Raw genomic sequence first — 23,570 nt, forward strand, 5'->3', positions numbered from 1 at the left:
CTGAAAAATAAACCCTCCACCACCCCTTTTCTTCTCTCCAAAATTCTATGCCAAACCCTATTTCTTCATAACCCTTTATGGCATTAGAACTTCCTCGCATATTTCAAACCCTTCCCATAAATTCTCCTTCAAAAGTTTCAATTTTTATTATACCCTTTTGGATTCACTCCCTAATCACATAGCTTCCACAATTTTCCCCAAAATTCATGGCAACAGACGCAACAACCAAGTTCAAAAACCTCGATTTCCTTCCCGATTCCCACGCCGAAGAACTAACGCCTTCAACTCACGACGGCCTCCACTTCTGGCAGTTCATGGTTTCGGGATCAATCGCTGGATGCATTGAACACATGGCAATGTTTCCCGTTGACACCGTCAAAACTCACATGCAAGCCATTGGTTCTTGCCCTATCAAATCCGTTACCGTCCGTCAAGCCCTAAATTCTATCCTCAAATCGGAGGGTCCCTCCGCCCTTTACCGCGGCATCGGCGCCATGGGCCTCGGTGCTGGACCCGCACACGCCGTTTATTTCTCCGTTTATGAAACGTGTAAGAAACGTTTCTCTAATGGGGACCCTAATAACTCGTTGGCGCACGCTGGTTCCGGCGTTTGTGCCACCGTGGCCAGCGACGCGGTGTTTACGCCGATGGATATGGTGAAGCAGAGGCTGCAGCTGAGTAATAGCGGGTATAAGGGGGTTTGGGATTGTGTGAAGAGGGTGATGAATGAGGAAGGGTTTGGGGCGTTTTATGCATCGTATAGGACTACAGTGTTGATGAATGCTCCGTTTACTGCGGTGCATTTTGCCACGTATGAGGCTGCGAAAAAGGGACTCGTGGAGGTTTCGCCGGAGAGTGCTGATGATGAGCGGTGGGTTGTTCATGCCACGGCTGGTGCTGCTGCTGGTGCTTTGGCTGCTGTAGTTACAACTCCACTTGATGTGGTTAAAACTCAATTGCAGTGTCAGGTATAATAATTACAATGACTGTTAATTGTTTTCATCAAATTTATACTGGTATAGAGGTTTTTTGTAGTTAAAACAAGTTTATTTAGCTTACTAGGTTTTGAAATTGATTCGGTAAAGCATATGAAAAAGGTTAGTGATAGCTATACAGAGAAGAAACAACACTTATAGGTCTTACAGGTTTCAAATTGACCAGTTGGCAAACCAATTTCATCCCTTATTGGTAAATTGTTTGTTGATTATACCAAACCACACCAGCTTTTGATCAATGACCAGAAGCGATTCAATTTGTTTTGACAATTTGGTTAATTTTACTTCGTTCAGGTGACTGGATTTTGGTTTGTGTAAGTGTAACTAACAATGCTCATTGAGTTCATGGTGTGTGTCGAGAAGTGTGAATAAAGGAGTGATTAATAGTATCTTATCAAACTTTGAGAGTGTATTACTTACATTTATGGAATGGGATTTTAATGTCCTTATCATGAAACTTTCCTATCATTTCTAGTTGTTAGCACATAGGTATATGTTCTACAAATTACAACCACCAATTTTATGTTCTGGTAATGTTGGTTCCTTGCACAAGTTCTTTGTGCTTATCTAAGGTTCTTGTACGAATCTGTTCTGCTACACCAGTAGAGGATCTAGTGAGGAAAATGAATCAAATGGGTAATATTTGTATAAAAATGGGTTGAGGACAACTTAAAGAAAACTTTAGGGTTATATTGTGTAATATGGTGTTTGATCAAGTTGATACTTTACTTGGAAATTAATTGTGCAGCATCTTTTACTGTATGAATGATTGTTTCCCCTGGATATGAAGGAATCATGTAGCAACTTTTCAAAGTCCTTTCTTTCGTTTCCCTGGATTGTTTATCTAGACATTGGTTGATGGTGCAGGGTGTTTGTGGCTGTGATAGATTCAAAAGTGGTTCAATCGGAGATGTTATTAAAACAATTTTGAAAAAGGATGGATACAAAGGGCTCATGAGAGGATGGGTTCCAAGGATGCTATTTCATGCTCCTGCAGCTGCAATCTGTTGGTCTACATATGAAGCTGGAAAGTCCTTTTTTCATGATTTTAATCAACAGAAAGACACTGGAACTGTTACTTAAATTATAAATTCGACTTAGAAGATTCACCGTTCTTCCGTTCCATAACAGATGGTTCCATAACAGATGCTTGTTTGTTTGTGTTTGTCAACTTGATATAGTGTTTCAAACAGTTGTGAGCGCTAGCCTTCAGAAGTCCATGAGTTCTGAATAAATACCAGGCTAAAAATACTCTTTCTTCTTTATCTTATTTTTAGGATGAAAATAGTATTTTAGCCTAAATACTGCAACATACAGATATGTCAAACTAGGATTCATTTTGTCATATACATTGTCAAGTCAAGAGTCCATTTGATTTATCTTTTATATATTTAGCCTCTTGTTAGTTTCATTTGGACAGAAGTTTCCATGAAAACACTCCACACATCATGAAAGTTTTCCCTAGCTTCATGACAATGTAAGCTTTAATTATGAGAAATATTATTTGGTATTTTAGACTTTACATGATGTCTTTTCCAGCCAACTACTATTTTGTTTTTTATTTGTGTCGGAACTATTGTTGGTTAGTATATATTTTTTACACTTGATCAGCTTTTGAGATATCATACAGATTATTATGCTGATTATTATGTGTAATCTGTTCTCCATATTTTCCCTGAGACAGATTTTAATGAATAATAGGTGAAATAATTATATTTCAGTATTTCTTAATGAAATTATCTCAATTTTTTACTAAAAGTAATTGCATACTAAGTAATTAACTTAATAATTGTATATGAAGTTAGCAAATTCAAACATTTACCTTTTGTGTCATTGTGAGATAATGAGTCCTATTCTTTCTCACTTTCTCAAAACACGGTCCCTCATATTTGAGTTTGCGTGAGAGGAATGGAGATTGACTACTCTTTTGAAGCAAAGGACAAGTGTTCATATTGGAGGCAAAATGTGAAACTATATAAAACGATGAAGATTTAGAAATGCCAATTGATTATCTAGTGAGACTAATACTTAATTATTAAAATTGAAGGATATAGATTAATTTAAACTTGTAATAGTTTAATAATCAAATAAGTTATAACCTAATATGTTGTTTGTGGTTGGAACAGTTTTGAAATAAAAACTCGCCTAATTACAATATTGAAGTTATTTGTACTAAATGATTATATAATTATATTATCAATTTGTATTCGGTTAAAAAAATTATCTGCAGGGAGAGAAGAGATCTGATATTGAATCAAAACAAATTGTACTTCAATTTAGAAACAAACAAATTCGGTTTAATCTTAGTCGTTTAATTGTTTCACTACATTGTCATATGTCAATGCCCTCATTATGGTAGACGTTTCATGTGGTGCTTGAAAAATGGCACCACAACCAGTGCCCTCATTATAAACCGTTAGACTGATAGAACAGCTGATCAGTGGTTATTAATGATTGATCGGTAAATGGTTCAACTGGTTACCAGTCACAGCTAATAGTTCTTTTTCTCAGAATGAATTTAATATTTGTCAAGTACCATAATGAGAAATAGTAAACAGTGTTTCACTTTTTTTTATCTTGACAATATAGTCTCACTATGATTCACAAATTACATATTGATTGGCGTTGGAATGTAAATAAATAACATTTGCAATACAACCCAGCAACAATTTATACGAAGCCATAGTCAAAAATCGCCATCTCAGTTTATATACGCATTCTGCAACCTTTGGTTCTGGGAGAATGTGTTTGAAACTTGAAAAAAAACAGTAGACAAGTCTGCGCTGAAGCACAACATTGCTCACCTTTACTGAGCTGGTTACGAATTGCAGTTTGCATATGCCATAATAAGACTTTCACTTCGAAGCAAACATTATGAGCAACAGAGGTTGGATTCAGAGCAACACTCATCGTCAAGGGCAGAGGGGAAAGGAGTGACGAATGTTCAATTTAAGTCTGTTTTGTTTACTCCATACCCAGCTTTTGAAGTAAATCCGACAAAAGTTTCAACTTTCAAATGGGTTTCTCTAACGGGTTAACTTTTTTCAACCGCTAATTAACCTAGTACAGTAAGTTAAAACCTATCACCATTTATGGTCCATTTTTCAATCTTCATAGAGAACGGTCCTGTACACTAACAATGTACACAACCGTTTACGCACAAAGTAAACAAAGCTTCAGCATTGCACAACCAATAACATTAGAGGCAGAAACATGAAATGATCTATCAAAGCCTCAGACTCAGCAGCTTGCTTTTACCAACCCAATGAAAATATTGGGTTTTGAAGTACATTGGAAATCATTAAGAACAATATTGTATATTTGTATAAACTTATTATTGAGTGATTATATAGGCATTATATTATGGCTAAATATAATGAACATCCAGGAATGCTAATTTCTCTTTGGAGAAAAAGTTTACCATTCAAATACTCTAATTGGGACTTATACTGATCCATAGAACTATGACTAACAAAACATTGCATTAATGCTGCCGACATCTCGCACAAGATGAAACATGGGATGAGCCAAAGATGCAAGGTTTAAAATTCAAAACAAGTTATAAATCATGTTTTCATGAAAGCAGCACTCACCTGAAACAATCAACCTACCTTAGCAGCAAGAAATCTGGAGACTATCCACGGACCTCTATAAAAACATTCATACGATCAAATCAATCCATGCCTAAAAGAAAAGCCCGACCCCAAAAGTGACAAATGAAACAAAAGGGAGCGAAGAGGTATTGCTCAAAGTAAATGAACAGCCTACCTCTTGTCCTCTTTGCTTCCATTTTCAAGAAACCAGCCAACAGAATACAACAAATCCCTCAGACACCACAAATCATAGTACATAAAATGTTAACGTCAAAGCTCTCAGTATGGACGTGAACGGTTTCCACCATAATTATCGCGCCTATCAGGTCCAGAACCGCCTCCATAATTGTCTCTGCGTCTATCTCCACCATAGCCACCCCTATTGCCCCTATAAAATTAAGATATTGAAAAATAATTAACATCTGGACTTATATAAATTACCAAATTTGAGTAGGAATACATCAAAAATTATGACATGAACATTCATTTAAAACATACAAGGTAATTTGTGTAGTCCATGCATTTGTATAGTCAATGAACACATTGGAGTAACTGTTTAAGTGCAACAGAAACTCCAATCTAATTATCCTCTAGATTAAATCTGACAAATATTTTCATCTGTTGTCATTTCTGCTTAGATTGATAGGTAATGAGCTGCATACTCCAGCTTTAATTTGTATATTCTTACAGAAATACAATGGGCGTGCAAAGGACCTGTTACAATAGCACATGTTCTGACCAGCAAAGACCCTAGCCCACCTTAAAGTCTAATTAGGAATATATATTCTTCTGATGTGAATTTTTGTGCCACCAGCCTAAATAATAGGGTGTCCCATTGGGACCTTATTCTAATCTGGTTACCACCACCTACCATGTCAGAGATCCACACAAAACAAGCCTACAGATTTATAACGGAGTACTCAGTCAGCACCTAAAAAAGCTATAGAGGCAGCCTAAGAGATCATTAATCACAATAAATGGAGACACCGGTGTGCTTCCTGTGATAATCAACCTTGTTAAAACCATTGCTAGAAATACAAAGTAAGATCCTGGTCCTTCTTCAAATATCATTATTTCATCCTAAGAGCGGAATTTAGAATTATTATGAAGCATAATGTAAGTTTTAGATGATTCACATCTTGAATTCAGATTTATCAGTCTATAAAAATAATAGCAATGAATTGACTTGTATAGACTAGAGGTCGCAAAGTGCTAACTATCCTTAAATACCAAGAACTTGTCCTGTAAATGAGAATCCCACAACCCCCTCTAAAAAAATCTACTTTGATAAAAAGTAATCAATCAGCAGAATCTATAACATATTCAAATTCTAACAAATAAATCCCACACATCTAACCAATGAACAATCTTATGCAAAAGTCCCTAAACAAAATCACTGGTACCGATAACTGATTGCCATTTATATTAATATTAAATGTGGTGATGATGATGCTACCGCACTGACATCATACAAAAACCAATCAGCAACAAGAAAACACCAAAATAACAATTACACAGTCAACATTTAGAGTTTATAAAGATATGATACCCTTGGTTGTGTGCAGGTGGAGCCCTAGGTGCAGATTTTTCTGCCATTGTAACACTGATTTTGTAGCCCCTCAAATCATAATCTGATATGAAAGACTTCTGATTAGTGCTTCTTAATACAAGATAAAATATAAGCATTCTAAAATCAGGAGAAAAGCAAGATGAAGTACTATTATAAAAACCGCCAGCAGAGTGTGCTGCAGATGGGTCTTCATAGGCGAGGCAAGCATCACCCTTGTTGTTTCCTTTCTCATCAGTGTATATTTTTATGTTCCAAGGCCACTGATCTTTATAGCCCCTCTTCTGCTTAATTCTTCCAACCTAAACAGTTAAAGTGTGATGTGAGTGATGTGAGCATGAAGCTTAACAAATTGCGGAAATCAAAGAAATGATCCCAACAAGTGTAATCAAAATTCTAGCATATTCTGCCTCTGCAGTTCACAAAGAGAAATAAATAACAATCCAGAAATAAGAATTTCATGCAAAGCTCTCCTCGTATATAATTGGGAAAACAACCCTCTGTAAAGAATCTCAGATGAAAGTCAACAGATCAGAACATTACTTGTCCAATGCCTCCAAAAAGGTCCCTCAATTCTTCAATAGTCACATCAGGTGGTAAGTTTGATATGTAGATTCTAGAGTTGTCACAGGTATCACCACAATTATCATCACACTGCTTCAACTTAGCTGGGGACTCAGCAGCAACAGGAGCTCCACCATGTCCACCTCGACTGCCAGCACCATAACCACTGTCATATCCACCCGGTGGACCACCCCTACCACTACGAGCATCACCGGGATTACCTCGACCACCATAACTGCCTGTATTACCCCCGTATGATGGAGGATATGATTGAGGTCCCCCAGCATAGCTTGCAGGTGGAGGAACTGCTTCAGTTCCATAATTTAAATTCCCACCATAAGAATTGTTAGTGGGTTGGTAGTTTCCACCAGCACTACCATAAGGTTGGGGTGCAGGAGGAGGAACTTGACCATATCCACCATCATCTCCACCTTGATTACCACCATATGAACCACCCTTATTGCTTCCTCCACTTCTACCATCATTGTTATTACCCCTACCATTATTGTAGTCATTGCCTCTTCCTCCATCATTTTTAGTAAACCTACCCCCACGATTATTGTCATATCCTCCACTGCTTCCCCCTCTGTTATAACCACCGCCGCTGCCTCCACCTCCTCCACCACCACTGCCGCGATCATTACTACCACCAGTAGGAGACGGAGCACCACATTTGTTACATTCAGTCCTTCTCGCAAAGTTCACATTCCCACAGCTAGATACAGCGGTTTACAATCAAATTCATAAACGTAAGAATCAACAGAAGTATGATCCACAGGTTTAATTACATAAAATATACAAAAAACTCACTAGGCGATAAGTAAAAAGAAAAAGAAAACATTACAAAACACAATAAATCAAAGAGCAATATCTCAAACCTTGTGTTAGGGCAACGCCAATCACCGTCCCTACCACTTCCACCGCCACGGCCACCACCTCGTCCAGCGCGATCTCCGCCTTGATATCCACCGCCTCCACCACTACCTGCTATGGTTCACAATTTCACATCAAATTAGAGAATTATACGATTAGATAATATCAAAAAATGTAATAAGAGATGTGAAATTACAAACCTCGACCACCAAATCCCCCTCCTCCTCGACCTCCACCACCGCCCCTGCCTCCATAACCTCCACCATATCCACCGCCGCCTCCGTAACCAGAATCCTGGCCGTATCCAGACATGGTGCGATCTAGGGTATGATAGAAGCAGAAAGAGAGAAAGTGAAGGTGTTTAGTTTGGGTACAACTACAGCCCAATACTACCACTTAAGACGAAGTCACCACAAACAAACCCGATATCATATATTTTCCCATTCCTGACCGGTGTGGGGTTAATAAATTATAAATAGATTGTAATATTTATGCATTGATAGATAGTATAGATAATATAAAGATGTATAGATAGTCAGTGCATCATTCACCTCCTCGTCTTGATTACTTTCTTATCGTATGAAGAGAGTTAATGAATATGAAGAATGATGCAATAACTAATAGTATAAAAAACTCTTACACACTCTTACAATGCGTATACATTTTTAAATAATATATTGACTATTATAAATTTTGATAGGTATGTCAATAAATGTTAATCATATTTTTTTATTTATTGAAATAACCGAAAGTAACATTTTTACTCTCCTTCCATTATTCAAAATACTTCATCATTTCATCTTATTCTCTCTTTCATCACCTTCTTCTCATCTCATTATCTCCCTATAACCACTCCAATTAATCTATCCTATACCTAATTTTTTAAATTTCTTGAAGCTAGGAACTTTGTTCATGAGATCGGTCCCGTATGAGAAATTTTTATACCATGCATGACCTATCTTATGTAGATGCATTTTAAAAATAAAATATATGTAGTCCACAATGGTTATATACATATATTTTGTTTTTAAAATTGATGTAGTTTATGTGATGTACACTTGAAGAGTAAGTATACTCCATTGTCCACAATGTATATCCTACAACATGTCTATGCCAAATAATATTGTGATTAATTGTAGTATTGAATTATGGAGAATATATATAAAACCAAAAGTGTCGGCTAAAATATGGACTAAAAAGAAAAGAGGAGACTCAAGTTAAAATTACCTAGATTTATAGAGTCTACGTGATATGTTACGTTTTTTATTTGGTTGGAATACTAAGTGAAGTAGTGATGGGTAGATGAAGATCGAAGTTAATGGATAATAAAAATTGATAGCAGTGTAAAGGAGAAGAATACACGGTTAATGGAATACACGGTTAATGGAATACACGGTTTTTATGTTTTATTTATTTATTTATTAAAGACTAACAAAATGAGAAGAAGTAGAGAGCTTGATGAAGGTGAAAAGAAGGAGCCTCATACAAAAGTCCACCTAACAGAAATTCTTGTAGGTAGTGGGATCAGTGTTACCAACCCAACAAACAAAAGGAAAATTGGCTTAAGGACATTCACACAAATTTATTTTGTACTGTACAAATACAATGATATTTTTTCATCTTATGGGTAAGAAATTAAATCATTTATCATTAAGTTTTTTTGATAATTTAGTGATGCCTTACGTCGCTTGAATATTAGACTAACGTCTTATTGATATACGAATTGTTATTTTTAATGTAAAATTTATGCATTATCAATGTAAATATTTATTCAACGATTATATGAATTAGATAATGAATGACGGCATGTATAAAATTCATACACCAGTTTGATTCATCAATTACCAACCGTCACATTAGGGAATTTCATTCTAGTAACTTTCAAGAACATGAATTAATAATTGTTCAATTAATATAACACATTTTACACCACATATTTATTATTACAGCCTGCAATATTTTACCATATCTGCTCATAAACTTTGATTTTTCTAACAAAACTTTTTAGTGGAAGTGGAAGCTACGCTTTTGGACCCTTTCCTTGAAATTTCCTCTGTTAGAAAGGGAATGACTTGTTATCTTGTGGCAAAGAAGATCGCTTCTTGTGTTATCTATGAAACCAATTCTTACTCACTCAACTCACTTCAGAAAGAACATGTTACTCATCATGTTCATCCAAATCCAGAGATGGTTAATGCAGCAAGAAGTATGGAAATTTGTGGGTTTTGTTTCTGCAGTTATTGGGTTGCTTTGTTACTCTCTTAGTTCCTCCTTCAACCACCTCTTTGGAAGTTGGAACTCATTGAAAATCTTTCTTTATTTTTGTTTTAGTTTCATCATTTGTTTCATAACTTTGTTTGCAAAAGTATGGAAATTCTCATCGAGTGTCTTGTTCAAAGCTCGTCTTTCAGTTTTGGTCTTAATAGCTACTTCTGTATACTCATTTTTTTATGATAAAGCCATGAATGGAAAACCCAGACGCATATATCTTAATTTCATGTGTTGCTTTTGCTGTTATGTCTTTCAGTTTGTCAAAGCAGACACACTTCGGATTCGAAGTGGATCTTCTATATTTTTTCTTAGGATGTATAATCCTGCAACTCATGAAAATAAATTTGTTGTTAGCTTTTGTTGGATCAGGTTTTAGTTACTTTCTTATTATTCTTCGTTCGTCCTCATTGCTAGAGTTTTCTGAACTCCAGGACCAAGACCACTTAGTCATTCAAGTCGATTCATCGTTTGATGATGCTCTTATCATGTCACAGTTCATGGCATGTATTTCTAAGCTTAAGAATCAGAATGAGTTTATTGTGCCAAGGGTTCAAAAGCATGTCAATCTCTTTCAAACAAAAGAACTGCTGATTCGGAACAACTTGCTGATTGATTCATTGCCTTTAGAAATTATCCGCGACCTTCAAGAAACCGTGAAGCTGATGGTGGCTGCAGGGTTTGAGAAGGAATGCTGCCACATATATAGCAGTTGCTGCAGGGGATTTTTAGAAGAGTGCCTGAGATTGGAAGAGCTAGACCTGAAGGAGGAGGAGAAGGTTCTTGATATAATGATGCAGAGGTGGATGAATGCTTGCTATGTAGCTCTTGGGATACTGTTTCCTAGTGAAAGGAAACTCTGCCAACGCATGTTCTTCGGCGTCTCTCCTGCCGCAGATCTCTCTGTCATGGTGGTTTGTTGGGAATTCACAATTGGTCTACTGAATTACGCCAATGACTTGGCAACTGGTAGCCGTTCGTTGAACCATTTTCGCTGCAGCCTCAGAGTGTTCCGCACATTACCTGGCCTAATTTCAATGTTTGACTCAGTGTTTTCTAATCACCACAGTGCATCACTCAAGAATGAAGCCATCGAGATTCGGAAGAGATTGGGGGAAGCAATCAGGGTGATTTTCATGGAGATGGAGGATCATATTTTTCGTGATTTGGTACCAAAAGTTGTCCCCCATGATGGGATTGATCTGATTACCTACTTTGTGGAGAGCTGCTTCAATATTGTTTTGGAATATAGGGATACCCTTGAGCAAATTTTCAAAGAATACCCCATGCCCATGGTTAGTGATAGAGAGGGAACTTTTTCTTCAATACTTTCTATTCAGATGGATAGGATAATGGAGCTGTTACAGAACAATTTGGAAGCCAAGTCCAAAAACTACACTGACCCTGCTTTTGGCTATGTTTTCCTGATGAATAATTACAACTACATAGTACACAGGGCAACATGTGGATATGAAACCACTTTGGGCAGTGATTGGATAAAAAAACATACTACAAAATTGCAGCAAAACCTTGAACACTATCAAAGAACATGGGATAAGGTTTTGGACATTTTGAAACTGGATAGCAACGAGTCAATGACACCTTTGGCAGCAGCAGAGTCAATGAAAGAGAATCTCAAGTTGTTTAACCAACAGTTTAAGCAGATTTGCAGCATTCAGACTACATGGTTTGTTTTCAATGAGCAACTGAGGGAAGAGATAGAAACATCAATTGAAAAAATGTTGTTGCCAGCATATGAAAATTTCATTGGAAGGTTCCAAACTCTTATTGGTAAGGATGCTTATGAGTATAATGAGTATGTAATGTTTGACATTGAGGCCCTACTCAACAATTTGTTTTTAGGGAAGCAAAATGGGCAGCCTAGAGAGGGCAATATCTCATTATAAATGTTTGATGTGAAAAGTATTAGCTTAGATTATGATAAACTCTAGATAAATATCTGCATGATGCATGGGTTTATATAATATAATTTCTAAAAATATTTTTTCATGCTCTCTATCAAAATTGACTTCATCAGTTTAAGATATAAAAATGTTATTTGTACCATGAAATTGTATAATAAAAATCCCACATCTACCTTTTGAGGAAAATAAAAGAGGAAACAAATTCTAGAGACCCAACTCATATGTCACCAGTACTACAAGTGTCACATGTTTATACTCCTGAGTTAGCTTTTGGATTGAGTTAAGTCTAGTAATTCTAACATAGTATGTTTGGCTCTCGATGAACTACTCACATATGACCAGTTCTGCAAAATTCATACTTTAGATGTCCAGCCCCGGCTCTTGGGTATGTTACGATAAGTCTCACATCGGACGTGAATATGATTATGCCAATAGGCTTAGACAACTAACACCTTATAAACTAGTTTTAAGGTTAAGTTAGGTCTAGTAGTTATTATATTAGGAATTGAAAGGAATAAGGCATGCACTGTTCATTACAGCAGAAAACTATGCAGAGTACTATAAAATAATTGATACATAAATTACATAAGAAACCACATACAAGATTGATTAGACACTGCGTTCACATGAACCAAGACGTTTGATGTTCATAATGAAAGGTTTCTTCTAGAACTCGTTCAAGAATGAAGCACCATCACTAATTTCTCAATCACTTACCACAGATGATTGCATTGCACTGTAAATACTCACTACATCTAGCAACTGCGTGGATTACTTAATTATGCACATTATATCTAGATGAAGTTGAGCAACTTTTGCCACAAAATCACCAGTGAGAGATAGCTTCCACACACAAAATATGTGCTTTGTTTTCCTACACCAAAATATGTGCCAAGGCTACATTATTAAAGTGGACCAATCCCATTAAAAAAGTCCTCATGTTTCATCACAGCCTGCAAAACACCATATACAAGTGATTTATTAGTAAATAACCAACTAAATATTATATGATATATAAGTGGTGAGATTTGCTATGGAAGTATCTGAATGGTGGTGGAATGAAGGAGAAAAGTGGATACAAGAGTATGTGGTCAAAAGTGTGATGTATAATAAGTGGAAGCTAAGTTCCTTTTAAAGCTTTTGTTTGGACCGCTGTCCATAACAGGATTAAAGGCAATGATGGTTCATAAGTACAAACTTCTGACTGCTTTATTTCCTAACATGTGATTCAGAAATTGAATATAGGACATCATCTGCTTAGTGAGATATGGGAAGAGTCTAATCCACCGTAACACAACTTAGTGCAATTTGTAATTTGCAAATCCACCATAAATCTTTCAACTTTAAGACTTCAATCTTTCTTTTCACTACCCAATCTCTGTAAGGATGTTTTGACAATAAAAACAATTCATGTATATAAATTACAGGTAAAAGTATTAATATTGATGCAAATGAAGTGTATGACAAGTATGGCAGAGATGCTATAGATGAGATATGAATGCTATTCTATGTGGCGACAAAAAAGGCAAGAAATTCAGAAGCTAAGTGAGATACTCTTTCTCACATCAACCTTGTGATTTTACTCTTTTCGCACTTAACTTCTGCTCAGAATTCCCTGACCCGCATACTGTCACGATTCAGAGAAGGACAATACATGTATGTATGTATGTATATCAATAATGTTACTTCTACATTTTATCGCACTATTCATATGATATATAGAGTGAAGTAAAGTATAAATATGTAGAAGTAAATAAAGCTGAGTTGTAATCATACAGCAAAAACACTATTATGTATATGTATCTATCTCTATGTGGGAGAAACCTTGTAACTTTTACAGTCATATGATCTATACATTAATTTTCTATGAAAATATGTAGGAAAAGGTGAGAAAAGAGTTAATTTCTCACTTAGACTTTTTCATAATTTAAAAAAAAAATGAGATGTATGAATATGTATGTATATTGTAGACTATCATACAAGTTGAAGAAACAAAATGATGATTGCTTATAGCAGATACCATTGTTGTCCATATAATTGTGTTACTTTCATGTTACTCTCTAAATGATTAATACAACTCAAATAAATTTTATTTTTAGTATGCAGTGATTTAATATATTTTTATTTTAGATCCCTTCTAACACAAAGAGAAGGTGAAAAAAAGAAACAAAACATATCTTAATCTTTTTTATATAAATAAAACCTGTGATTTATCAAAATATTTCCTTTTTGACTTTTTAGAATTTGAAATGGTTAAAGTGGCCCCTGCACATAAATAAAGTGCCCTATACGGAATCAATTGCCTCTACAAAAAGCCAGAAAGCGAAAGATCCTCTTGATTGCAAAAGTATGATATTTATTCATTGAGAGAAGGGGGAAATAATGCAAGAAAGAGAAACAAACAAAAACTCAGTACAAATAAATAATTTCAGTACATTATCATGAGTAGATGAATCACGATTTTAGTGGCTATATGGGTCCAAAGTTCCAAATTAAAATTCAGAAATGTGGTTTTGTTTGGGAATGAGCTAGTGGGACTATACTCTATACAAAAACAGTAAATAAAACATATTAAATTGTAGCAGGGTTATGATAATATAATAAAAATGAATAAAATAAACAACATAAGGAAAAGTTGGCTAGAAATCTTTTCATACTTAGGTGGTGGTTATTCACAAGGGATTATTATTTTTCTTTTCATTGTTGCTTTCAGCATATATCTTTTTCTAAGTGTTGTTGTCACACAAAAGAAATGTCAGTTATAGGTATATTAGGAGAGAGAAAGAGTGAGGGAAGCTGATAATAGAGTAAAAATCTCAAAAACCACTCAACCTGAGCCAAAAATAAGAGAAAATCATGAATAAGCCAAAGTCCTAAAACTGAACAACAAAATATGAGAACAAAAAATCTTATACAAGATCAGCTTGCAAAGGAGAAGCACCTGAAACAGAAGAGCAAAAAATGTTGCAAATGATAGGCGCACGTGTGCATCAATATAGATAAAATGAGCCCAGCAAATCTGAATAGAGAGCCCTGGGACCAGATTATCAGTGTTGTTGGGAATATATAGTAGTCTATATGTAAAGAATGATTAGACCATAAACTGATTTCTGTGTTGTTCTTGTTGCACTTCATACTAGCACCACCACCAAAACAAGACATATAAGAAAAAAGATTATACATTTATTTGATTTTGCCTACCAACTAAAATGATTGTGTATATAATGAAAGGGTCAATTTCTTGATTTCCTTCCATAAATTACACTGTTTTGCAGGGTGACAAACAGCAGAGAATGAAAAAGAAAGGATAATGATATCATTGCTTGTGATTATTTTTCTTCTTTCCCCCACTTTCAACAAATTGCTATCCACTGTTAAGACAAAAATGAAATATCATCATGAAAGCAAACGAAGGATGTGGTTGCTAGTTTCCTTAATGGCATCAAAGAAATATGATTCCTAGTGAGAATATGTAATGTAAAGAAAAGTATATTTTTGGGTTATTTCCTCTAGCCTCACTCTCCAACAGTAACCCCATAAAGAAAGTGAATGGTCTTGGAGTCTTCTCTTCAGCAATTAAGTTTGTTCCAATAGATCATTTTAAATGATCTTTTCATGAAATTCCATGTAGACGAGAAAGGTAGCAAGTAATGAAATACAACATAGAAGATGAATCATTACATTTGAGATGAGAAAGCTAGCTAGTGATGAAATACAAAATCAAGAGAATTATGAGTTTAACCAGACATAACACTAGTTAGACTAGATAGATTATGTTACTAGCTAGGGTTCGATCTAACCTCAGAAATATCATCATAAATATGTAACTTATAAGCCTTAATCACAATTTTCGTAAAATTAAAGATGCATAATAGTTATAATAATAATAATATATAGTGATAAAAAATTGGGAAAAAATGAAAATCATAGTTATCAAAAATTATACTATACGGTAGTAGTAGAAGTAGTGAGACCAAGTGGTGCAGTACTAACAGAAGCTACACTAGCACCGGTACTAGTCTCTTTGTGATCATCATTAACACCACCGCCACTAACAGCAGCTCCACTGCCACGCACCGCAGCCACCATGGCAGTCCTCTTTCGCTTCTTCTTATCATAAGGGATCCCTCTGGCCTTGGCTTGCCCTTCCCTTACTTCCTTAAGGTAAATTCTAACCGCCCTCGTCCCGAACGGATTCGACTCAGGGCGACCTCCATTCTCCTCGTAGGCCGCCCTGAGTCGCCCGATGAGAGCATCGAGACTCCCCCAGGCTTGCCTGAGGGGGCATGCACATGAAGAGGGTGGTTTAGGATGCCCAAAGTAAGGACACCCAATCACATGCACCTTGGTCTTCCCAAACTGGTCAAGGTACTTGAGAAACTCGATCACGTGGGCGCCACTGCAGCGCGCCAACGTCAATGGCGGCTTATGGCTTCGAAGGTACTGCAAGAAAGTGTTCCAGTCTCGACGCTTCTGCGACTCGTAACGGCTTGGTGGCTGGGATGAACCCACCGCCGCAGATGATACCGGTGGAGCTTCCATGTTTGTTGCGTCAAGTGGTAGTGTACTCGATGGAGACGCACCACCAGATGCAGACTCCATGATCAACAACAACAAAGGTCTAAACTCTAAATTCTGAAGTTTTGTTGTTGGAATGGGAAATTGGGTTTTGTGTTGTGAGTTATTTGTTTGGTTTGGGAAGAATAGAATGTTGAAGAGTGAAGGAAGAAAGGGGAAATGAGAGAGAGAGTGAGAGAGAGAGGATGAATGAAAGGAGAGAAATGGAAATGCAAGTATTCAGATGGTGACCCCTTGACGTGACAGCTTCACTGTTCACCACCGGCGCCTCTCCACTCTCCCACTTCTCTTTATTGCTCACAATAATTTTGCTTATAAATATTATAATCATTCATTTTTAAAATATTAAATATCTTTTGATTTTTTTTAATATTAAATATCTATTTTTTTAAATCTTTTCCCAATTCATCTTGGTAAGCTACCTCATTTACTAGTGTAATTTTAGTTTATATTACATAATTATATTTTAGTACAAAAAAGACAACATGGTACCCAAAAAATTAATATGTTGCTTAGACCCGTGACTTTCCCCCCCGTAAAAGAGAAAAAATTACTCGCGCTCCATATTTTTGTTCTTGTACCTTTTCCTTCAAAACTCTCTCCTTGGGCCTAAGGAGTCTAATTCAAACTGATCATACTTTTTTCCTCTAAAAACCTATATGGACAAATTGTAAACTGAATCAAGAATGACCAAGTTTTAAGTTAAAGTTAACCAAACTCAATTTAACTAGTTGGTTACTAATTAATCGACATACAAATAATTATCTGAATTGATTACGCAACTTTTTATAATTTTTTTGGTATATAGGGTGATAATGAGGTTTGAACACAGGATAAACCATCTAAAGTCTTAAACCTTTTACCTCAAGCTCAATGCTGATGATTTATTTTATGTTATTTTTAGATATACTAGCCCTAACAAATAGATCATGATGGAGGTTGACATTGGACTATAATTGTAGTGAATGGTGCATTACAAAAACCCTACCCGACACTATAGGTTTCATGCTTGAATACACCATAAAAAAAAAGATATACCATTAATTGAAATCAATTTTTTTATCTTGAATCTTCAAAGGGAAAAAATGTGTTTTATAAGCTTTAAGATTGTCATTACATCATTTTGACTTCTAATATATTTAATATAAATGAATTGAATAATTAATGATATATTAATTATATATAAATCTTGATATTGATAATAAATATTATCGTCTTTAAATATGATTCTTAAAACTCTCACAAGCATTTCTCATAGTCTGAAAATTATGGAGATAATTAAAAATATGATATCTAATTATTGAAATAATCTTACATGAACATATGCTGTTATACATAAAGTGACTTTTTTTCTAAACAATCAAATAAAATAACTAACCAACACCCTCAACATTTATTTACAGTACATAGTACCTGTTCAATATTATAATCATTATTTCATCACTGCATAATCATTTGGGAATTATTTAAAGAAGAAAATAAAACCCATCAGTAGTTTTTTGACTTGGACTGTTCTAGACTTGACAAATCTAAGGAAGCCCCGCACCTAGAATCACCCTTACTGCAGAGAGCTGCCCTATAAAAAGACATTCCGTAGGGCACTAATTCAGGAAGGTATTACTTTGGATAAATATTCCTTGCAGGGCCATATGAATGAGTTATCATGATGCTATATGGCTTCCAGAAAATTGAAAATGATGGAATGACTAAATAAAACTTCTTGTTATAGAATGAAACACAAATTTGCAATTACATAGTGATTGTGTATTTGTCAAAAATCAAAAAACAAGTTAACAATAGGAGAGAGATAGTCTATCATGTTAAAAATGTTTGCCTAAAAAATATAGAAAATGTTAAGTTATATCAAAATCTATACACCAATATGATGTACATGTTTGATGTCAAATACAATGTTAAAATTTTGTTATTTAAAAATATTAGCCATATGACTTTAAGTACCTATAATAGTTTAGTAATAAATGAGCTCCCATGCTCAATATAGGGTTTGATATTTAATTATCTGTGATTTATGTGAGTTTTATGATTATTAAAATCTTGAAAATGGTAGACTACAAAACAAATCTCAATACTACCATTTTTTACATTTCTGAATTTGATATCTTCCACAAAACACACCGAATGAATTCGTAGTTCTAACTAATTAATTGGAATATAGTCTAAGATTTGTCAAATCTGATCGAATCTATAGAAATATGACAGCATTTGATCTAATTAAATTGGTCCGTGTCAGCATCCATCTAATGATGTGTTATAAAAAACTAATAATTCATAGCATCTTAAGAAGCATTATTTTCCAATCTGATTTCGCACCTTGTATTACTGGAAATAACTTCTTAATTAATCGAACTTACAAATAGTTCACACTATGATTATATTAATATTTATCCACACTAGTGATGGACCTCTTATTCCTTATTCACGCGATGCATATTGTCTAGGATAAAATCGATGCAAACTTTTAACATATATCTCAATCACAAATATATATAAAAAAATCTTATCTGGAATCAAAGTAGAGTGATGACTGAAGAAAACCCAGAAAAGATTTCACGCTAAACATGATAATAAATCCATTTTTAGTTGGATACTTGTAGAAAGAGATTTTCTGACTAAATTCACAAGTAACTTGATCTTGTTGCACAAAGTCAAAGAGTTAATATATCACATAAAAATTAATTATTCATAGAAGTGTTATATGCATGCATCTGTAGTCTCTTAATTTCAAGATACAAAGAATGGAAAGTGGCTTACTATATAGAACCACTAATAACAAAATGAGAATTCCAATCACAAGCTCTCTTTAATTATTTCCTCTTTTTTTTTTATCATCAGGAATATATCAACATGGAATGATATTTATAAAATTATAAAGGTAATATTTTAATTTCACAAAAATATAACAATGTGTGTAAGATCGTGTGGGGTGAATTTAAGTCCCTTTCATCATGTGGTCATCTTCATCTTATTTGTACTTAACAAGTTCAATTTCTTTTGTCTTTTCTCTCTTCTCTGTCCTTGTTTTCTTAAGCCTACAAGACTTTCTTCACTAAAGAAACAAAAGCTTATTTATTTACTAATATATGTATTTGTGATTGTGATTTGTAAGGTAAGTTTTCTCTATATTTTAAAATTATGTTATATATTTATATGTTTAATTGCTTATGCATGCATATGTTAGAGTTTGTGTCTGCTAAGCGGAACACCTCAAAATGTAGTCCTCTTAAAGTATGAGGATAAATTTAAAACAATATAAAGAATGTACGTAACCTACTTAAAAACTAACCAAATAAGTGAAATAACTAATTTCATCCGATCATCACATTTACAAGAGGATTGATTCAATGCATTTTAATAAAAATATGAAATTCCTATATTTGTGGCAAGAAACAACTTTCACTTTTTTATTTTTGTAATATCAAAAGTATTTATCGTCCTTTGTGTATCAAGCAAATGTCACTTTTAATAATCAAACCAATAAATCTAATGATATATCATACGACTAATGTTTGTTGACTTGATTCTTACTTTCATTCTAAAGCAAAAATGATGCGGTGGAATCACATAAATTCACTTGTTTATCTATTATCCACCCAACTAATTTAACTAGGGATATTATGATCAGAAGCCAGCCTGTGATATAATTAATACAGTGTGGTGCCACTGCCACAAATATTTTAATTTTTAGTGTTCATGCTTCAGATTTCTGACCATGGTACTGTGAAATGGTTTATTTAAATGCAAAGCATTGGGATAGGTAATTAATGAGATCCTTTTGGTCAAAGATAACAAATGGTAATGGAATGTTGCACCCAAATCAAGAGTAACAAGACATTTAGTTCACATGAGTGAATGAAAGGAAAGAGCATCTCTCTAGATTGTTCCTTCAATGTTAAATCAATTAGAACAACATTGCATGTGCATGTGGCATAATTACCATCCCTTCATTTATCATTTCTTGCTTCAACTTTTTTCTTCCTCTGACATCATGTGCGACTTTTCAGAATTTACCCACTTTGTGGTGATGGTGGAGGATTAAAATTCTTTATCCTTTTTATTGAGTCATTGAGGCACAGAATTTTCAGGGGAGAGGAACATTAGTTTCCTTACAAAAGTTCTTTTAATGAGATTACAATCTTCAAGAATATTTCAGAAGTATAGAGAGATAATAACAAACAACCCACGTATATAAATTTGTGCAAATTATGAACCGATAAGAATGGAGATTGAAACATGAGACATATATTATGAAAATCAATTTAGTTTTATATAAGATAGTTAACCATACAATTGATAAAGAGACGAATGAATCAAATGAACTAAAATATAATTTTTATTGATTTAAAAAATGTGTATTAGACACTAGAAAATGTTAGAGAAGTAATGAGTTTCAAATTCGACCAATCTGTGGTATGTATCATATAGTCAAGATATGTGGGAAAATACAATATGTATTTTAAGATGTTATTATTATTATTGTGTGACTATACTAATTGGTAACATTGACCTCCTACTCGTTTGTATCGTTCTTGAGTATTCTTATAATTGGTATAAAATATATATTTTAAAAGATATAGTTATACTTGAAAATCTAAAAGATAAATTAAATGGGAATTTAGAAATGTGAAAATAAACTTTACAAATTTTATAACTTAAGTGTAAATTAAAAAAACAAAATAAATAATTGAAGATGAAGTTATTTGATTTAAATATTTAGACCCCATCCCAACTAGCATTTTCTCTAATTTCCTCTCATCCTTCCATGCTCTATTAGATTTCAATTAAACAACTTACCAAACCTCTCAACTTCCGAACCACCCGTCCCCATCCCTTCCAACCCTAAGACAATCACACTCTCACCAATTTACATTTTTTCTCTTCAAAATTTTGTTTCACTCACTCACTCACCCCTCTCCCATGTTCTCTGTTCAAAGCGTGAGAGAGAGAGAAAACTGAGGAGCTCCTCACACTTTGCAAACATTTAACTTCACCACCTTCCGCTTTTGCATCACTCCCCTCCTTCTTTCACCACCAAATCTTCAACTTTTAAGCATTCCAAATCCCACACCCTCCTCATCATTCATCCCCAACAACAAAAATAGAAACAAACCTCATACCCCTCATTTTTACTTATCCAAAAATTAATAATAATAAAACTTCCATCTTTCTCCATACACATTTTCAATTCTTCCCAAAATTCCATCTTTCACCATACCCATTTCCCAATTCCCCTAAAAATCCACCCTTCTCTCATTCCCATATACCAATAAAACAAAACAAGAGAAAACTAAAAATCTCACCTTTATCGAAACCCATTTCTCAATAGAACAGTAGAGAATATAAATTGCATAGAAATATCAAATATCAAGAGCCACCTTCAATGTGGCGAACGTGGGGGAAATCAACGGTTCAGGTTCACAGCACATCTTCATCACCTTCACCATCACATTCACATTCACATTCACATTCACATTCTTCTTCACAATTGTTCTCTTGCTCTTCCTTCAAAGACATTGAAACCCTTTGCCTCGACGAACCCCCTCATCAACCTTCACCTTCACGTTCTCCTTCACCCACACCTAAACCCTCCATTTTCCACCGAGTCAGACTCGCCGAATCACTCCTCCGAGCCTGGTCAATTCACCTCCCTCCTCAACAACCACCCAAATTACCCAGAACCCTTTCTAACTCCACATCCGAACCCGATGACAAACCAATTTCACAACCCCAACCCGTTCATCTTCAACAACGCCACCCTGCATTACCTAGGTCGCTATCTCAACCCGTATCCGTATTCCAACACGAACTTGAATCCGTACCCGAACCAGATTCCCCACACAACGATCCCACTCCTTTTATCCCCGGAACAGAGCAGCGCGTGGTGGTGTACTACACGAGCTTGCGCGTGGTAAGACCCACATTCGAGGCTTGCAAGAGCGTGCTTTCAATTTTAAGCGGGTTCAGAGTCCGGGTCGACGACCGTGACGTGTCAATGGACTCGGGTTTCACAACCGAACTGAATCGGATCATGGGTCAAACCGGTTTAACCCTGCCACGTGTATTTATCGGTGGGAGGTATGTTGGTGGGGCCGAGGAGGTGAAGCAACTAAATGAAATCGGTGAGCTTAAGAAGATGCTGGAAAAACTGCCCGTAGCGGATCAAAGAGAATGCCACGTGTGCGGTGGTCATAGATTTGTACTGTGCAACGAGTGTGACGGTAGCAGGAAGGTGTATACTGAGAAGATTGGGTTGAAAACGTGTAATGCATGCAATGAGAATGGTCTTGTCAGGTGCCCTTCTTGTTTTTCTAAATTTAACTAAATAATTATCACAATTTTTTTTATTAAGTTTTTAGGGTATTTTTTTGTTTTGGTTAATTACCAGTTTTGTAGTTTTGTTTGGCCTGTAACAATGTGTATGAATATCTCTATCTCATTCTAGAATGGTAATACGATATTGTTCTACTTAAAACAATCAAGAAGATATCTTTTTTTTTTTACTTTTACTCGATCTGATTGTACTTTATTTTGGGTACATCATTGTAATTAGAAGTCATGCAGCTTAATATAAAAGAATAATAATGGAGATTTTGTTTGAGAAATTAATGGATGTGATTTTGTTATGTGTATAATTTTTGCTTATTTCTAGTAATTAAAAATCAAAAGAAGTATTATTGATCAAATGAAAAGAGTATTATTTCTGGTGTGCAGAAAATCTTGAAGTGGATGGTAGGATTATTATCGTTGTTAATTAACCGTGGAAGTGTTTTGTAGACTTGTTGAAGAAGTTCTATGTTTGTTTGGATGTTATGAATTGAAAATAAAACAAAATATGATGTTAAAAAGTGATACATTTTTGGTTCACCAAGTAGGGTGGAACCCAAGTGAACAGTTTATGTTCCTTTCTATTTCGTTCCATTTCCATGGGTTTTAATGGCTTGTCAACTGCTACCCAAGTGTTAACATTTCATGCTGTGTTCTGTTAAGGGCGGAGTCTCAATGAAACACTAAGGTCGATGTCTTGTTAACTGGAAGTTACGATTTAAATCCTGGAAATAGTCTTTTCCTTGGGCTAAGGTTGCATGCTATTACCCTTTTGTAACAATTTTGCCTTAGATGTAACTTCATGTTTAATTGCATAAGCACTTTGTATGAAGTGGTGTTAAGATTGACACAAGCCTTAATCAAA

The 23,570-nt window shown here is 35.0% G+C and overlaps 4 protein-coding genes and 1 pseudogene across 9 annotated transcripts; 3 read left to right on the plus strand and 2 right to left on the minus strand.

Annotated features, from left to right (window-relative positions):
- LOC109361281 (mitoferrin-like) lies at window positions 1-2,517 on the plus strand. Its single transcript, XM_019606685.1, has 2 exons — window positions 1-968; window positions 1,863-2,517. The coding sequence occupies exons 1-2, from the start codon at window positions 207-209 to the stop codon at window positions 2,076-2,078; spliced, it is 978 nt and encodes a 325-aa protein (XP_019462230.1). The 5' UTR covers window positions 1-206; the 3' UTR covers window positions 2,079-2,517.
- Window positions 4,379-8,043, minus strand: LOC109360820 (transcription initiation factor TFIID subunit 15b-like). Of its 6 annotated transcripts, none has more exons than XR_002109223.1 (7): window positions 7,793-8,043; window positions 7,598-7,706; window positions 6,699-7,434; window positions 6,307-6,457; window positions 6,138-6,219; window positions 4,772-4,976; window positions 4,379-4,643 (listed from the first exon to the last, which is right to left on the minus strand). XR_002109223.1 is itself a non-coding variant. In XM_019605964.1 (7 exons), exons 1-7 carry the CDS (start codon window positions 7,902-7,904, stop codon window positions 4,868-4,870), a joined length of 1,266 nt encoding a protein of 421 aa, XP_019461509.1. In that variant the 5' UTR covers window positions 7,905-8,043; the 3' UTR covers window positions 4,465-4,867. The 6 variants fall into 6 exon arrangements, 5 of the variants coding, with proteins under 5 accessions (XP_019461509.1, XP_019461506.1, XP_019461505.1 ...); XM_019605964.1 differs by having other exon boundaries at window positions 4,465-4,976; window positions 6,699-7,049; window positions 7,083-7,434; XM_019605961.1 differs by having other exon boundaries at window positions 4,465-4,976; window positions 7,598-7,703.
- Window positions 9,584-11,984, plus strand: LOC109359461 (annotated as a pseudogene).
- LOC109360010 (protein LIGHT-DEPENDENT SHORT HYPOCOTYLS 5-like) lies at window positions 13,886-16,619 on the minus strand. The gene has a single exon (XM_019604748.1). The coding sequence runs from the start codon at window positions 16,385-16,387 to the stop codon at window positions 15,731-15,733; it is 657 nt and encodes a 218-aa protein (XP_019460293.1). The 5' UTR covers window positions 16,388-16,619; the 3' UTR covers window positions 13,886-15,730.
- LOC109360008 lies at window positions 16,128-22,960 on the plus strand. Its single transcript, XM_019604745.1, has 2 exons — window positions 16,128-16,144; window positions 21,668-22,960. The coding sequence occupies exon 2, from the start codon at window positions 21,762-21,764 to the stop codon at window positions 22,701-22,703; it is 942 nt and encodes a 313-aa protein (XP_019460290.1). The 5' UTR covers window positions 16,128-16,144; window positions 21,668-21,761; the 3' UTR covers window positions 22,704-22,960.

Source organism: Lupinus angustifolius, chromosome LG11, assembly GCF_001865875.1.
Source record: "Lupinus angustifolius cultivar Tanjil chromosome LG11, LupAngTanjil_v1.0, whole genome shotgun sequence".
Classification (NCBI taxonomy): Eukaryota; Viridiplantae; Streptophyta; class Magnoliopsida; order Fabales; family Fabaceae; genus Lupinus; species Lupinus angustifolius.

Bases quoted from the DNA above. Each gene is read 5' to 3' on its own strand.
- LOC109360010 (XM_019604748.1), bottom strand. From the start codon at position 16,387: ATGGAGTCTGCATCTGGTGGTGCGTCTCCATCGAGTACACTACCACTT.
- LOC109361281 (XM_019606685.1), top strand. From the start codon at position 207: ATGGCAACAGACGCAACAACCAAGTTCAAAAACCTCGATTTCCTTCCC. The intron at 969-1,862 runs GTATAATAATTA...TTGATGGTGCAG, and splicing joins AAACTCAATTGCAGTGTCAG to GGTGTTTGTGGCTGTGATAG.
- LOC109360008 (XM_019604745.1), top strand. From the start codon at position 21,762: ATGTGGCGAACGTGGGGGAAATCAACGGTTCAGGTTCACAGCACATCT.
- LOC109360820 (XM_019605960.1), bottom strand. From the start codon at position 7,904: ATGTCTGGATACGGCCAGGATTCTGGTTACGGAGGCGGCGGTGGATAT. The intron at 6,458-6,698 runs GTAATGTTCTGA...TTAACTGTTTAG, and splicing joins TTTTTGGAGGCATTGGACAA to GTTGGAAGAATTAAGCAGAA. The intron at 4,977-6,137 runs GTATCATATCTT...TTAATTTTATAG, and splicing joins CCACCTGCACACAACCAAGG to GGGCAATAGGGGTGGCTATG.